Source organism: Mus musculus, chromosome 19 (genome assembly GCF_000001635.26).
Source record: "Mus musculus strain C57BL/6J chromosome 19, GRCm38.p6 C57BL/6J".
Lineage (NCBI taxonomy): Eukaryota > Metazoa > Chordata > Mammalia > Rodentia > Muridae > Mus > Mus musculus.
This window is the reverse complement of record NC_000085.6, coordinates 44,202,259-44,218,918: the sequence shown is the minus strand read 5'-3', so window position 1 is coordinate 44,218,918 and position 16,660 is coordinate 44,202,259. Positions and strand designations below refer to the sequence as shown.

Genomic DNA, 16,660 nt, shown 5'->3' with positions numbered 1-16,660 from the left:
TCGGCAGCCCAATTCCCAACAATTGTTCAGTCGCAGCTGTGAATGGAAGTCCAAGGATCTAGCAGTTACTCAGTCTCACGCAGCAAGCAGGCGAAGGAGCAAGGGCTCGAGCTAGACTCCCTTCTTCCAATGTCCTTATATTGTCTCCAGCAGAAGGTGGAGCCCAGATTAAAGGTGTGTTCCACCACACCTTTAATCCCAGATGAAAGGCGTAGCCCAGATTAAAGGTGTGTTCCTTAAACTCGGAGATTCAATCTTCTGGAATTCATAGCCACTGTGGCTCAAGATCTTCAAACCAAGATCCAGATAAGGATCTCCAAGCCTCCAGATAAGGGTCACTGGTGAGCCTTCCAATTCCGGATTGTAATTCATTCCAAATATTGTCAAGTTGACAACCAGGAATAGCCACTACAAAGGTCCTTTCCCTGTCCCCAGGGAAGGATTATATGTGTCCACACTGATGGTAAAAGAGCTTTCCCCTCAGGTGAGTGTTGGGAAGGTTTGCTCTTTGGCCCTCAGTCTTGTCAGAGAGGTCTTAATCCAGAGGGCTCTACTGAGTGGCTCTCAAATGAGAGAAAAGCTTTTCAAAATCCCCAAGTCAGGAAAACGGAGCATGTACAGCCAGGTGCTAATGATGCACCTTTATTGCTTTGGGATAAAACCAGAAAAGCCTCTAAAACTGAAAAGTAGGAGAGAACTCCATCTGAGACCAAGATGCTGAAGGCAGAATTTTGTAACCCACATTTTACAACAGTCATTCTGAGAGCTACCTAATCTACCCACGAGGGTGCAGGGGCAAGAGGGCAAGTCATTTCCTGTGCCAGCTTCTGTGTGCCAAATTTCTTTACAAAATCATAGCACACACTAACGGGCAGGGCACTGAAGCCAGGGAGCACAGTCCTGTGTTTGGATGGCAAACCTTTTCTTGTAGTAGCAACTGATGTCACCCAAGCACAGGAGATTTGGTCAAACACTGAGCACTGAATGGGGCATGTAAGAAAGATGCAGGCTGGAGAGAGAGTTTGCAGGGAATCCCTTCATGCCCGGTCTTTCTGCTTCTGAAATATCATTGCCTCGGCAAGTAACTAAAAAACCCAAGATCCTACAAAAGGGAATCTCCTATGGTGTGTCTTCTTAGGGGACTGAGTGAATTTTCTAATTTTCTTCTTCTTCTTCTTCTTTTTTTTTTTTTTTAAGATTTATTTTATTATATCTAAGTACACTGTAGCTGTCTTCAGACACACCAGAAGAGGGCATCAGATCTCATTACAGGTGGCTGTGAGCCACCATGTGGTTGCTGGAATTTGAACTTAGGACCTTCGGAAGAGCAGTCAGTGCTCTTAACCACTGAGCCATCTCTCCAGCCCGTTGGGTGGATTTTCTGAGACAATGCTTAAGGACCCAAATGTCACCAACTTCAAGATAGAAGAGGTCTGGGGCAGACAGAATAACACCAGTCTTTCTACACCAATACATTCTGAGAGAGAGTTGTCAAAGAGTTCCTCACATCTGACACTGTTCACCCACCCCTCAAACCTCCCAGGAGTATCTAGGAAAGTATGGAGGGCTCACCAGCCCTCATAGCCCCTGGGCTGCAGAGCTCCTTAGAGTCAGGGCTGGTGTGGACCAAAAGCCTTCTTCAAGGCTTGATCCTCTGACATGCCTGTCTCTGCCAAGAAAAGATGGGTAGAGGGCAGAGACAACTGAAGTTAGAGGGTGCTAGGTTCATGGCATGCTATGGCTTCAGGAAAAAGGGACAGCTGTAGGCTGGACAGAGAGCAGGATGGGAAGCACCCTGTTATGTAAATATTGGAAAAGCATCTTGCTGACTGGCATGGGCCACACCCTGACGACCTACCTGGAGTAGCAGAGCCACAGGCCTGCATACTCGAGTGTTAGAGGAGCCTGCCTCACCCTCCTCCAGGCCAAACTGGCCTGGTCTGGCCAGAGACTAAGGTCTGAATGGTTGTAAGGATAACCAACTCTGTTTTGTACTTTTTCCTTTTCCATGGCCTCTTCTCCTTTGCAGTATACCCTGACTTGTTCCTTGACTGGGCTCACTCAGCATGTAGCTCATGCTGTTGGTATGGTACCTTATTCCCATGTCCCCTAGGTAGGGCCTGGTTCTCTCATGGCAGGCAGGAAGGGCTGGGACAGGCAGCCAAATAAGTGATATAAAAATGTGTGCCAGGCTGTTGGTTACCTAGGTGCTGCATTGCTACCCCAGAGTGAGCCCTACACATGGTTTCAGAGCTTGGTCCCCAGCACCCATGTTAAAGTACTTCCAATAATTAAGGATATGACACAGTGGGAGAATACCTGGCTAGTATGCCCAAGGTCATGGGTTTAACAAACAAACAGCAAAACACCCCAGGCTGCTTTTGCCAGAGAGGTTAGCTCAGGATGTAATCCCAGCAGGCTGAAGCAGGAGGATTACCATGGGTCCGAGGTGAACCTGGACTGCATAGAGAGTTCCAGGACAGTCTAGGTAACACAATGAGATTCTGGAAAATCAATCAAACAAAACAAACCAGTTGTGGTGATGGACACTATAATGCCTGCACTTGGGAAGTGGGTCCAGAAAATCAGAGACTTAAGAGCATTCTCTGCTAGAGAGAGTTCCAGGCCAGCCAGGGCCACATGAGGACCTGTCTCATGAGAGAAAGAGAGAAAGAGACAGAGAGGGAGACAGGGAGAGAGAGAGAGAGAGAGAGAGAGAGAGAGAGAGAGAGAGAGGAGAGAGAGAGACAGAGAGAGAGAGGAGAGAGAGAGACAGAGAGAGAGAGGAGAGAGAGAGACAGAGAGAGAGGAGAGAGAGAGACAGAGAGAGAGAGACAGAGAGAGGAGAGAGAGAGACAGAGAGAGAGACAGAGACAGAGAGAGAGAGAGGAGAGAGAGAGACAGAGAGAGAGAGGAGAGAGAGAGACAGAGAGAGAGAGGAGAGAGAGACAGAGAGGAGAGAGAGAGACAGAGAGGAGAGAGAGGAGAGAGAGAGACAGAGAGAGAGGGAGAGAGAGAGAGAGAGAGAGAGAGAGAGAGAGGAGAGAGAGAGAGAGAGAAAACAAGACACTCTTGCTACCCAATCCAACCGGGCTGTGTTCAGTTAGTTTATCAAGAAAAGGTTAGGGAAACCTGGATACAGAGGGGCCACTGCCCATTGCAAGAATGTCCTTCATTAAAGAGGGGGGAGAAACTGGAGACACTCACTGACCCAGAACAATGAAAGGTACTTACCGAAGAGGCAGGTGTAGAGCTTGCAGGAGGGAACCAGTGTGATCCCGTACAGGGCTCCCACGTGCAGCAGGGCCATGAGAATGATGTTCCTCCAGACGTACTCCAGCTTGGGCGGGGGCCCCTCCTCATCCTGATAGGTGGGGTCGTATATATCTTCTTTCATTTCAGGACGGATGTCTTCTTCCAGGTAGAGGGGCACCGTCTTCACCTTCTCTCGTCCATTCTGCAGGCTTCCAGAGGGAGGCGCTGTGATGGTGGTGGTGGTCGTGTACGAAGGCGTCATCTATGAGGACAAGGAAGGAGACTTAGGAGAGCAGACTCCAGAAGAAGACACTCCCCTCTTGCATACAGCACTAGGGTGCATTAGAGGTCCAATCCCTTCTCCAGGGTCTGGCTTAATTAAGGCTTGGTGGAAGAGGAAGTGAGCAGAAACTGTAGAGACTGGTTGTCAAACCTCGAGGTGAAGGGGTGAACCCCTTACATCACTGCAAGCCAAAGAAAGCCTCACATGTACGCATAAAGGTACAGATAGAACCAGGTTATTCTTTAAAGCTTGTGAAACAAAAATTTGGACTTCAAGTGTCCAAAATGCCACCCATATCTCTACCAATTGATGGCAGTACAAGTTAGAAATGGTGATCCAGGAGTTTCCAGCAGTCTCTCCCTCACCTACAGGACACCTACAGGTCCTGGGAGCATCAACTCGAGATTCCAGTGCCCTAAAGGGAAAATCATTTTGGACTGAATTCCTGTACTAGTTGCCAACAGAGCAGACCAATCCAAAGTGAGGCTGTAACCAGAATTGTTAGGGTCAAACCCAACGCTTTAGCAGCCTCCAGCAAGCTGGGCTAGGTCATCCGTCATCTGTCCCCAGCATCCCAGTGAAAGAGACCATAGTGAAGAGCGTGAGACAGAGATTTACTTCATGTGGCCATATTGTTACTATGGAAATTGACATTCCCCTTTTGTGGTTTAGTATGGCTAATGAAAGAACTTAAAAGTAGCCATAAAAGGAAACTTAAGGACCAATTTATTATTAGATTTTGAAAGAAAACCAGCAAAGCAGGCAGGCTGTAAATCTCGGCAGCTACTAGAAGGAGGAAGATGGAGATGATGGGGGAGAAGGCCCTGAGTTAGGGTCCAAGAATACAGGCATAGTCAGCAATAAGGTTGGCAAGCCTGCCGGGAGGGAGGCAGTGGTGTTGAGTGCTACAGAAGGCAAGGGAAAAGCCTAAACTGTCTGGGAAAACTTTAGGGTCTTGGTTGCTAACCAAAAAAAGAGAAAGAAAGAAACAAAGTTACTCCTTTTGAGATAGAACTCAGAAAAACAACAACAACAACAAAAAAAAAAAACAGGAAAACGTAACAGTGTGGCATTGAAGAAGTTCTGTAAGCAGCTGTGCTTCAAAAGGACTTCTGAGAGGCGGAAGTGTAGTATGGCATTAAGAGATGTATTCTTGGGGACTAGGCTCTTTAACTCTGTATTTTGACTGGTTGTAGTTTTCTGTAATGGACTCTATCTGTAGCAAAAAGAAATTTCCTTGATAGGGCTGACGGTGAGGACTACACTTATTTTTATTTATTTATTTATTTATTTATTTATTTATTTATTTATTTAATGTAAGTACGCTGTAGCTGTCTTCAGACACTCCAGAAGAGGGCGTCAGATCTCGTTGCAGATGGTTTTGAGCCACCATGTGGTTGCTGGGATTTGAACTCAGGACCTTTGGAAGAGCAGTCAGTGCTCTTACCCACTGAGCCATCTCACCAGCCTAAGGACTACGCTTATATCTGGTTACAAAGGCAGATATGTACAGAATGTAGTTAGGAAGTATATTTGTTTAGTAGAGTGCTAGTTGTAGGTTCTTCTCCAAGACTCACGACTTCACTGGTCTCGGGTAGTTAGTCATCTGAGTTGCCAGTAGCAGACATTAGTTTCCTCTTATTGAGCTGTTGGCTACTACCAAGGTATGTGCACCACTACTGTATTCTTAGGGTTATCATGCTATGCTGGTCATTGTTGTGGTTTATAGGTGTCATGGTTGGACAGGGCCATTGGTTATTTCCATCCTTTGGAAGCTTCCATGGCGACATTTAGTACTTATGGAAGCTAGTCCTCAGGGAAGAGGCTTTTGGGTCAGTTCCAACTCAGAGGTCTCAGCCCTGTGTCTGAAGTACATGGTGTCTTTAGCAGTAGACTAGTCTTCCACCCTTGGGAGGCATTCAAGGGCAGTAGCAATAGTCTATAATGTTGTAAGAGTCTTTTGAGCGACTCTGACCAACAACTCAAAAGAGGGCTTTATTAGAACCTTTTTGATTAAATGTTTTAGAGTTTTGTTTTAGACCACAATCACTAGTCCTCCTCTACACAAATGTCAAGTATCCTGAGAAAGGAATCAGACAAGCAATACCGTCCACAACAACCTCTCAAGAGTGAGTGAAAGACAAGTACAATGAACATTTTAAATCATTGAAAAAAAGAAATGAGAGACGATATCAGGAGATGTAAAGCCCCCCCCCCCCCCCCCCCCGCCGTGCTCATGGATTGGTAAGATTAATACTGTGAAAATGGCCATCCAACCAAGAGCAATCTATGAATTCCATGCAATCTCCATCAAGATTCCAAAGCAATTCTTCACAGAAACCAGAAAAGTGATCTTAAATTTCTATGGAAACAGAGAAAGGAGGAGGAGGAGGAGGAAGAGAGTCCTATATGACAACAGAACATAAACAAAACAAAATAACAAACAAAATCTGCTGGAGGAATCACCAGCCCAGATTTCAAGCTAGACTACAGAGCTATAGTAGTAAGAAGAAAATGACACTGGAGTGAAAATAGACACACTGACTAATGGAATAAATTTTGAGCATCTACATATAAGTCCAAAACCCTAAATCCATTAACGTTTGACAAAGAGGCCAACAATATACATTTGAGAAAAGACGCCATTGTCAACGAATGGTGCTTGGTCAAACTGGATAGCTACATGAAGAAAAATAAATGAAACAAAATGCTTTTCTCTCACCCTGCATGAAACTCAACTCTGAATGGATCATGGACTACAACCTATGAACTGATAACCTGAAACTGACAGAGATGAGGAAACTTGGAACACACTTGAACTTGGCACAGGAAAGGACTGTCTGGGTGAGCCCTCAGTAGTGCAGACATGGAAAATGGGACATCGTGAGACTGAAACATCAATGGACACAGTCTTCGAGAAAATAGGCAGTCCAGAGTCTGGGAAAAATTATTACCAGCTACACATCTGACAGAGGGTTAGTCTCTAGAATATACAAAGAACTCAAGAACTAAGCATTTCAAAATTTTTCTTTAATCTCAGCACTTGGGAGGAGAGGCAGGGGAATTCTTTAACTACAAGGCTAGCCTAGCCCACATACTGAGTTCCAGGAGAGCCAGGGTCACATAGACCTTTAGTTATTAAAAAATAATAAATGAAGAAAAAAGAGAAACAAATCAGATGTAAAAGTGGGACATGGAATGAAGTATAACGCTTTCAAAGTAAAATACAAATGGCTGAGAATTTTAACGTTAACAGGGACTGGGGAGATGACTCAGCAATTGAGACTAATTGTTGCTTTTGCAGGGGACCTTATTCAGCGCTCAGCACCCACATAGCATCTCATAACCATTTGTAACTCCACTTCCAGGGGATGCAATGCCCTCTTCTGACCTCTGTGGACACCAGGCATGCATTTGGTGCCTATGTTACAGACAGCATACATGAAATAAAAAAAAATAATAAATCCTTAAAAACAAATTTTAAAACGTTCAACATTCTCAGCCACCAGAGACATGCCAATCAAAACTGCTTTGAGATTTCATCATCAATCAGAATGGCTAAGATAAAAACAAACAAACAAGCAAGAAATGATGACCAATTCTGGCATGGTTGTGGAGAAAGGGGAACACACGTTCAGAGCTGATGGGAGTGTGACCTGGTGCGGCCACCATGGGAATCAGTATGGAAGTTCCTCACAAAGCTAGAAACGGGCTGGAGAGATGGCTCAGCGGTCAAGAGCACTGACTGTTCTTCCAGAGGTCCTGAGTTCAATTCCCAGCAACTGCATGGAGGCTCACAACCATCTGTAATGGGATCCGATGCCCTCTTCTGGTGTGCCTGAAGACAACTACCTACAGTGTACTCAGTTACATAAAATAAACAAGTAAGCTTTTATAAAAAGCTAGAAACAGATATGATGCATGATCCATACACCCAAAAGACTACATCCTACTACAGAGACAGTTGATCATCAGGCTCATGGCTGCTCTGCTCACGACAGCTTGAAAATCGAAACAGCCTACCTGCCAGTCAGCAGATGAGTGGAGAAGGAAATGTAGTTCATTTATACAGTGGAGTATTGTTTAGCTGTTATGAATAATGGAATTACGAAATTTGCAGGTAAATGGAGGAGCCTGGAAACAACCATTCCGATTGAGGTAACCCAGGTATCCAGGTGCAGAAGACAAATGTCATATGTTTTCTTTCTTTCTTTTTTTTTCCCCTGGTGTTCAATTTGAATATTTAGATTTATCTATTTTGTTTGGACTGTCTACAGGAATTATGAAGAGGTCAGGGGGGTGGGAAGTAGAGAGAGCTTTCAAAGAGAGGAAGATAGTCACAGTGACACCTTGGGCTGTAACGGGGAGGAGAGCCACAGGTCAGGGCTGGCTGGCTGAGATGGCCCATCCCAGCAGCCTTTCTGTCTGAGCCAGCTGCCAGTGTAGTAGCTGACTGAAGAGTCTGGCAGCTATGCGTGAGATGGTGGCCAGCTGTGGCTGAAAGGGGGCAGAAGAGGCAAGTAGCCAAGGGGAAAGTCCTGGCCCTTTAGATGCTAGCCAGTAATTTCTCTTTTTAAACAACCTGTCCCAAATAGCTCAGCAGCTATAGTGGCAACGGGATCCACGCTGGTGAATCAGATGGCTCCTGGATTTGTGCTGCTTTACCCAATGGCTCGGCCACACCCTCCTGTGCCTGCTTTTGGGGGGCCATTTCTCTAACTACCCAGAGTCCCAAATGGGCTCCCTTTAACTTTTCAGAGGTTACAGCCCTGAGATTTATTCAGGATTTAATCTGTCATGTGGACTATCCACATACATGTGTTTCAGAACTTGCTTAGAATGAGAGCAAATATAATTGGAAATTAATTGGGACCCATCTCCTGGGTGCTTGAGCCCACAATAATGGATATGGCCCAATTACGTCCTCACATCCTACAAGGGTATCTTTATCCCATGATTAGCTATAGCTTTTCCACCTCTGGGTATGTTCTAACAACCTAGTGACTGTCAGATAGCTTTCAGATGAAAGCTGACCAAGACCTAAAGGGTCATGAGACTGCATCTGAGGTCTATCCCAGAGTTTCCTGCTTTGCCAAAACCTGACTCTTCGGTGTTTCCTCAATGTACTTAGAAAGAGCTTGATTTATGACTTTCTTTGTCCTGTTATTGTAAAAACCTTCATAAAACTACTTCTATATTGGGACATTGAAATTGGGGTGCCACAGTCAATCATATTTGGTTCCAGAATAAACTTCCTCCCATCCCCTTGGAGAAATCAGTTGTGATTTTATATCAATAATATCATTTTATGTGAATTACAGACTTAATAGATATCTCATATTTATACACTGCATATATGAATATTCTTGGAAAAGAAACTTATATCAGAAATTTAATTTAAAATCTTAAGCCAGCAATAGTGCTCCTCACCATCAATCCTAGCATTTGAGAGGCAGAGACGGACAGATCTCTGTGGGTTTGAGACCAGCCTGGTCTCCATAGCAAGTTCCAGGTCATTCAGGGTACATAGTAAGACCATCACAAAAAAAAATAATTTAATGTACACTATTTAAAGGTATTTTTGAATAACGTAAAGCACTTTTTAATAAAATCTCATTTTCTTTTACCACTGACTACTAAAGACACTGAACCAAGATAATCCAGACCTGACATTTTTCACAGCTGCACAAATTACAGTACAGCTCTTCTCTGCGCTTAGATCCCTTCATGGTTAGTTACCAACACAGCTCAAATCTCCTTCCAAGAAGATGCCCTACATAGTTCAGTAGGATTTAAGTTTACAAAGACTAGGCTTACCACACAAATGACAGTCACCCAGGTGGTTCAACAGAACTCTAATGGCTCAGAAGAGCCCACCAAACAAGTAATCCAGTCTTCCCATCAAACAAATTCTTGGGAGTTCAAGTTAGCTCAGAATGAAGCTGAACAGCCTAGAAAAACTTCTCACTGAGAAGAGAAGGGGATCCAGGTCCTGAAGGCGGGGAGAGCAGTGGTAAGAAGCAGCCAGTGTTAGCCAAATGGAAAAGTAAGACATCTCTGGCTCCCTCTCTCAATCTTTTCTCAAAGACAGGGGACTTCCAACAGTGCCAAACTTCCCAGGCCCCTCAGAAAAGACCAGAATCAGGATAGTGTTGGGTCAGGGACAGGCAGGACCACACGGGACTAGAACTATCAATCACATGTATCTCTCGCCTTCTCTTTAAACCTCAACCTCATACCAGGACTCTCACAATGGGCTTCGTGGTCACTGGATTTCCTGAGCCTTGTCCCATTGTGGCCGCATTGAGTACCATGCCAAATTCTGCTTTTCATCATTAATTTGACTCTTTTAATTAGCTTCTTGAGAATAGGTAGCTGAGCCTGGCTTGTTGGGGCACAGTTTGTGACCCTAAATCCAGTCACACATTGCCCAGCCATGCCAGCTCATCTTTGTGAGTATTGACACGAGGATTATATTTAAATAGAAGGAAAGAATTATGTAGAATTAAAAAGCTCCAGTCAGCTGTGATCTTCCCTGGCACTGACCCCTCGCTCTCAACACTGTGAAATCTCTTCCTAGAAGACAACCTTGCCCTCCCCTCAGCAAGAGATTCCTGGGAAGGGAATGCTTTTAACTCTTTTGGGGTATGTAGCCAAAGGGAAGGATTCTATTGTGCATTTAGAATAGCTCTCTTCCCGCCAGGGTTATTATATAGTGGGACCCCTAGAGCTGAGACTTTTCCGTAGGATTCTGGAATGAGAAATGAGCCCACCTAGGTGGTACGGGGAGGCTATTTAAGTGGCAGTAATGCAGGTCTCATGCTTGGACCTTTCTTTAAAAGAGCTTGTAAAACCATGGGCTAAAGTTTCAGGATTCTGATTCCTGGCTCAGATCAAAACCAACTAAACCTACTATCGGGTTCTGCGTCCTACATCTGGTCCTAGGTGGAGATGTGACATGCCGAACTGTCTGGTAGGACCGAGATGAGGTAAGACAGGGCAGAAGTTCCTCCATCTTGTATTCTTGCTGAAGCCATTTCAGGTTTGTCTAGAACTAAATCTCCTCGATGGGGAATTCTATAGTAAATTACTCAACTCTATTCTAGGAACCCCCCAGGCCAAGATGTCCCAGCTGGCTTGTCTTAGTCTCTGTTAGATGTCTGCCTGCTTGTTGGGAACTCCCTCCAGCTCACTGCTTATCTGAGCTTCTGTTAAACTGTTTGCTTCTGAGAAGGAGCAAGATGCTAGTCCTTGGTTTCTGCCTTCAAACCCGCTGTGCTCCGGACATTTGATGTTACACTTCAGGCCTGAATACCTGAGTGTAGTCTCAGCTAGCTGGAATAAAGAATTTCAATTTGCTATAAGCTGTGTCTGAGTGGTGAGTTCCCCATAATAGGACACATACTTACATGTCAAACACTTAGTTTTTTTTTGTTTTGTTTTGTTTTTGTTTTTTTTTTTTGTTTGTTTTTTCCTGGAGTCAGAGTCTCTCTATAGCCCTGGCCTGGCTGCCCTGGATTTCACTATGTTCCAGGGTAGCCTCTACTAGACCAGGATAACCTCCAATTTACAGAAATCTGCCTGTCCCTCTCTCCAAAATGCTGGGATTAAAGGCATGTGCCACTATATCTAGCTAAATCGTATTTTGAGATTATCTAGCCCAAGGCTTTCCAAACTGTCCCTTTCTATAAGAGGCAATCATAATGCCCTGTTAGTCACCTAGTTAGGTAATTATTCCTCAGAGAGAGACTAGGATTTAGATAGACACCCTAATAGACAGGCAGATAGAGAGAGGGGCCAAGGCTAAGTAATAAAAGGTGCCGAATGTCCAATATGAACAGCTTCTTTCTCACCTTTCTATTTTAAGATCTAAAACTTGGCAACTTAAAACAAAGGCCCTGTTGACTTTTGTCTTCCTGCTTATGACTGACTTAAATTCATGGCAGGATCAGGTCATGTTACACAACATGTTAAGCCAACTAAGGATGCTATCTTTTATCACAGCAGTAGAAACTCCAAGATAGAGCTACTCTTGCAAAGGACTATGGGTTCCAAGCACTCAGGGGGCTCACAGCTGCCTGGTATCCACCTCCAGGGCATCTGGTGCCCTCTTCTGGCCTTCACCAGCACATAACCCACGTACAGACACATACATAATATATAAAATTCCCTAAACTTTTTTTTGAAGACTACTGTGACTACCCATCTGGGTGGTTCACAACCTTCCTTAGGAACCCATGAAAATAAAGAAGGTAAGCAGATAGCCAATGTTTTGACCTCTGTTCCAGGTCATCGAGTTCCTGTAGGGTGATGAGACACCTCTGAAAGGATCCTATACTTCAAGTAAGTTACCCATTCTCTTAATCAAAGACAAAGGTGGTGTACATTCTGCAGAGGAGAGTCATTGCAGAGGAAAATGCCCTCAGAACTTCTAAGGCAAGCCACACCTGATACAGGGTCAGCAAGACACTACTACATCCCAACAGATGACCCAATCTAAAAAATCTAAAAGAAAAAAAAATCTAAAGGAGCTACAAAGTTCCTTCCAAGTCCCTAGGGAGCCTCAACAAACCCCAACAAAACACTCTTAATCACTGAGGGATGGCTCAGTGATTAAGAGCACCAGCTGCTCTTCCAGAGGTCCCGAGTCAAATCCCAGCAATCACACGGTGGCTCACAACCATCTGTGATGGGATCCAATGCCCTCTTTTGGTGTGTCTGAGGACAGCTACAGTGTACTCATATACATAACATAAATAAAATATTTTTCTAAAAAAAGAATTTGATTCGTTATTGTTCTCTGAGACTTGATCTCTCTACATTGCCCTAGCTGTCCTGGAACTCGCTCTGTAGATCAGGCTGACCTCAAACTCACAGACATCTGCCTGCCTCCTCTTCTCTAATGTTGGGGTTAAAGAAATGTGCCACCATGCCTGGGCTAGGATAGATTATTAAGAAGGGACAAATACCAGATTCATTCTCTCCATGGTCCCCTGTTAGCTGCAAGGTACTCTAGGTAGGACACCACACTCACCCCAGCCCTATCCCTGGTGCAGGAAGATCATGGGTTCAGGCCAATCTTAGGGTCATATAAAGGGCCTGTCTCAAAATGTATAAATGTGCAACTTTTGATGTTTTTATTTGATATTTTCAGATCGCAGTTGCCATCAGGGAACTGAAGAGGCCTTGGCTGCTATACTGTGCGGATGTGAGCTGCAGCTTTTAGGTTTTCCCCTGGTGCTGGGTCGTAGGCAAGTTCTCCGTGTTGCAGATTTTGTGTCCCTGCAATTACCTCTTAGATATATCCTGTACTTAGGTAGGAAGGAGTTGCTGGCTAAGTATGTCAAGGAGATCTCAGAACTAAATCACAGGTTGACCAGTTGACTTGTTTTGAATGTGTAAGAGCATTTAAGACACATGTTAACTAAAATTAATTCTTCAGGCAGAAGATACATGGAACTGAACATGCCTTGAGAAAACACCCTTGCAAGGAAGGAAGGAATACTGTGAAAGTCTGACAAGACCAAAATTCCAAGGTGTTTCCTCTTTAGGGTCTTAGCTCTGAGAGACCCAAGATTCACTGCAAAAAAAGGAATCTTTTAATTTCTAAAGAGATGAGCTTTCCACCCACCAGCTACCCTTGTATATATCTCAATTTCAGACACTGGAACCTGTAAATACCAACAAAAGTGGCTTAATGTAGGCCAGGACATGGGTTCATTTGCAGCCCTGGGGAAGAAAGACTCAAATTGGGTCAGCCAAGGTGCATGTCAATGTTCAGAAATTTCTGGAACAATGCTAAACAAAAGTCCTTCTGTCTCTTCTTAATGATCCTTTCCAGGGATGCAGAGAAGGCTCAGTGGGGAAAAGTGCCTACTGAGGGAGTGTGAGAACCTGAGTTCAAATCCATAGAAACCACTTTAAAAAGCCAGCAACAGTGGCAGAAGACTCTGGACTTGTACAGAAAGGGGAGGTGGAGACAGGAGATTCCCAGAAGCCAATCAGCTAACCTGGCACACACAATGGAAAAACAGACTGTCTCCAAAAAACAACAGCAGCAAAACCCCACAAAAGGCAGAAGGTAAGGCCCAACACCTGAGGGTTTTCTCTGACCTACATGTTCTATGTATGCGCACGCACGCACACACACACACACACACACACACACACACACACACACGGGGGGGGGGAGAGAGAGAGAGAGAGAGAGAGAGAGAGAGAGAGAGAGAGAGAGAAGAGACTTATGAAACAGCTAAATTGGAAAAAATCAATTCTTCAAGATAAGTCTTTTTGGCATCTAATTGATTAGTTCAAACAGGCTTCTGAATTATTTGTAGGCTCAACTGTTTGCTCCTTCATAAAATTCTTTATATTTTATGACTTCTTTCTTCCTTCCTCCCTTTCTCTCTCCCTCCCTCCCTCCCTCTTTCTTTCTTTCTTTCTTTCTTTCTTTCTTTCTTTCTTTCTTTCTTTCTTTCTTTCTTCCTTCCTTCCCTTCCTTCCTTCCTTCCTTCCTTCCTTCCTTCCTTCCTTCCTTTCTTTCTTTCTTTCTTTCTTTCTTTCTTTCTTTCTTTCTTTCTTTCTTTCTTTCTGTTTTTCAACATAAGGTTTCTCTAGCTCAGGCTGTCCTGAAACTCACTTTGTAGAGTCGGCTGGCCTCAAACTCATAGAAATCCAACTGGCCCTGCCTCCCGACAGTTGGGGTTTAAGGCATGTGTCACTATTATCTAGGTCTTCTTTTTCCTTTTTTAAATGTCTGCATCCATTTGGGTTTCTTGTGACCCAGCTGAGGAACACATATAAACTTAAATCTCCCTCTACTCAGGACTTTCTTAGAGAGTGGCCATCTTGATAGGCCAACCACAAAGGTCTAGCATGAATAGCTTTCCTTCAGAGACGAACCTCAAGACCAGGCTGCAGCAAAGTGTCAAGTGCATTTGTAAGGTTGTCCTTTTCATTTTATCTGCTTCTTTCTTGCCTAAGCCAGGGTTTTTCAATTGCTCAATAGGGTTTTCAGTTGCTCAAATACCTTTCCCATATTTTCAAAGAACACAGTGCTTCCCAATTAGATCTGTAAGTTTGCTGTAGGTTTTCTTTTTGACAAGCTTAAGAAACACAGGTTGGGGGTTGCAGACACTACTCAGTGGTTAAAATGCTTGCCACACAAGCAAATGAACCAGAGTTCAGCTCTCCACAACTCATGTCAGTTATGTTGGGCATGGAAGCTGGCCTGTAGGTCTGGTGGATGGTAAAACTGGCTAGCAAAGCTAGCCATATCAGAGGGTTCTGGCTTAACTGTGAGGATTTGTCTCAGTGAATCAGAGGAATCACTGGGATGGGGCAGTTAAAAACATTGTATGTTTTTTGCAGAGCAACCAGGTTCAGTTCCCAGCACCCATGTGGAGGCTAACAACCATCCATCACCTGATTCCCTATTCTGGCCTATCTGGATACTCATACACACATGAAGAAAAACCATCCATATGCGTAAAAATGAAAATAAACCTTAAGAATGATCAACGATGACCCCCAACATCAACCGTGGGTCTCTACACTCATATCCACATACAAGCAGTTACACCCACACACAATATGCCTCTAAGCATGCAGACACACATGCACACACATGCACAGTACAAATACACATGACAAAGGAAAAAGAAGAAGAAAAGTGGGAGGATCAAATCTGCAGATTAGAGTCCCACATCCTCAAACAGTGGAAGGCGGCACAGCTTTTTAAAAGGAACTCTCAGATCTTCCACACCAGGTAATTTACTAGAGGCCCAGTCTGGGCTTGCACACACTGGAAGGGATCCATTGCATGGAAGCTTACCTCTTCTTGCAGCAGGTGCCCTGGCATGCTGGTTCTTGGAGGCCGGGAAGATCTTCCAAGGATTTAAAGTTGTGGCGTTTGGGGCTGCAGGGCAGAGGAGGCTTCTGTTGCAGATCCTGTTTCTGCAAAACAAGCTAGGTGTTGGCACAAACCCCTCCCGTGTGCCTTCCACCCAGGGTGGTTATCCAAGTTCACCCTTGGTGTGTGTATGTGCGCACGCGCGTACGTGTGTGAGTCCTCACCCCAAGCGTGTATGTGTGTGTGTGTGTGTGTGTGAGTCCTCACCCCAAGCAGCATATTTAAAGGCTCTGGCTGACATGGAGTGACTGGCTTCTATTTCCTCATGTGCCTTTTATCTGCCAGTATGGGACAAGGTGTGCAAAGGTGGTTGGCCTAGGCCCAGCCCTGGGTTCAGTCAAGTGTAGGAGAGGCCAGGAGGCAAGACAGTCAAATGGAGACTAAGCCAGAGTGATGGGATGCCTCAGATACCATTATCTCAGTGGCCCCAGGGCTGGTCTTTACCAGGACAAAATGCCAATGATGCTTTGTCAACTCTGAACTCATCCTTAGTCAAAGAGAATTTGGTGCCACCCCAACTGGCTGCTGCCATTGGTTGAAATGTAGTCGTCTGGTCCCTTGTGTGTCATATTCTTGATCTTCCTTCCCCTTCTTACTTTTATTAGCCTCTTGACCTCCACTCAGTGTCACCCCATGACTTCAAGGACACGTCAGGGATTCTTTACTGGAAAAGGGAGAGTTTTTAGTCAAATAGATTTGTGTCCAAGCCTAGGGTGATTCTACACACACCATAAACACTGGGATTCCCACAGCACAAGCGGGAACAGGAAACCAAGGTGCTGCCCATCACCCATGATTCCATCTCGCCTTCCCATTCCCCTCAACCTTTGGGAAGGGGCTCCAACCCCAGGCCAGAAGCCAAAGGTATGGGTGGAACCTGCCTCTTCCCTTACCTACTGCTGTCTAGAAGTCACATGTCAGTGACCAAACAATTTTCACTCTCTGCCAACTCCAGGGCTAGGAGCTGTAGCAACATTGTGTTTGTATATGAGCCCCCCATTTGACCACTGGGGGATGCTCTGTGGGGGGCCACCTCCCCCAGGAGCCACCCAGCAAGCCCATTCATGTGCCCACACTCCCGGAACATGCTAGTGAGCTTCTCCTGCCTGTTGAGTTGGAAGTTGGCTTTGTTTGACGGTGTTGGGGCTTGAACACTGGGTGTTGTACAGGTCAAACAGACAAGTCTACCACTGAGCCCCACTCACCCTCCC

The 16,660-nt window shown here is 44.9% G+C and overlaps 2 protein-coding genes across 9 annotated transcripts in view; one reads left to right on the top strand and one right to left on the bottom strand.

Annotated features, from left to right (window-relative positions):
* Positions 1–15,631, bottom strand: part of Scd3 (stearoyl-coenzyme A desaturase 3) — a 40,729-nt gene extending 25,098 nt beyond the window's left edge. Inside the window, exons 1-2 of the mRNA NM_024450.2 lie at positions 15,372–15,631; positions 3,235–3,517 (exon numbers count right to left, since the gene is read on the bottom strand). Of these exons, the coding sequence (NP_077770.1) occupies positions 3,235–3,517; positions 15,372–15,398 (310 nt within the window). The 5' untranslated portion in view covers positions 15,399–15,631. The remainder of the gene's footprint in view (positions 1–3,234; positions 3,518–15,371) is intronic.
* Pkd2l1 (polycystic kidney disease 2-like 1) overlaps positions 1–16,660 on the top strand; it is a 100,692-nt gene that overhangs the window by 29,410 nt on the left and 54,622 nt on the right. For 4 of the 8 annotated variants that reach the window (XM_030250972.1, XM_030250970.1, XM_030250974.1 and 1 more), the window contains 4 exons: positions 3,464–3,756; positions 11,827–11,881; positions 12,693–12,746; positions 13,380–13,619. The gene's annotated coding sequence lies outside the window, so the exon portion shown is untranslated. Of the gene's footprint in view, positions 1–3,358; positions 3,757–5,769; positions 11,882–12,692; positions 12,747–13,379; positions 13,620–14,908; positions 15,306–16,660 lie in introns of those variants that run through there. The other 4 variants (XM_030250971.1, XM_017318225.2, XM_011247267.3 and 1 more) reach the window with 4 other exon arrangements.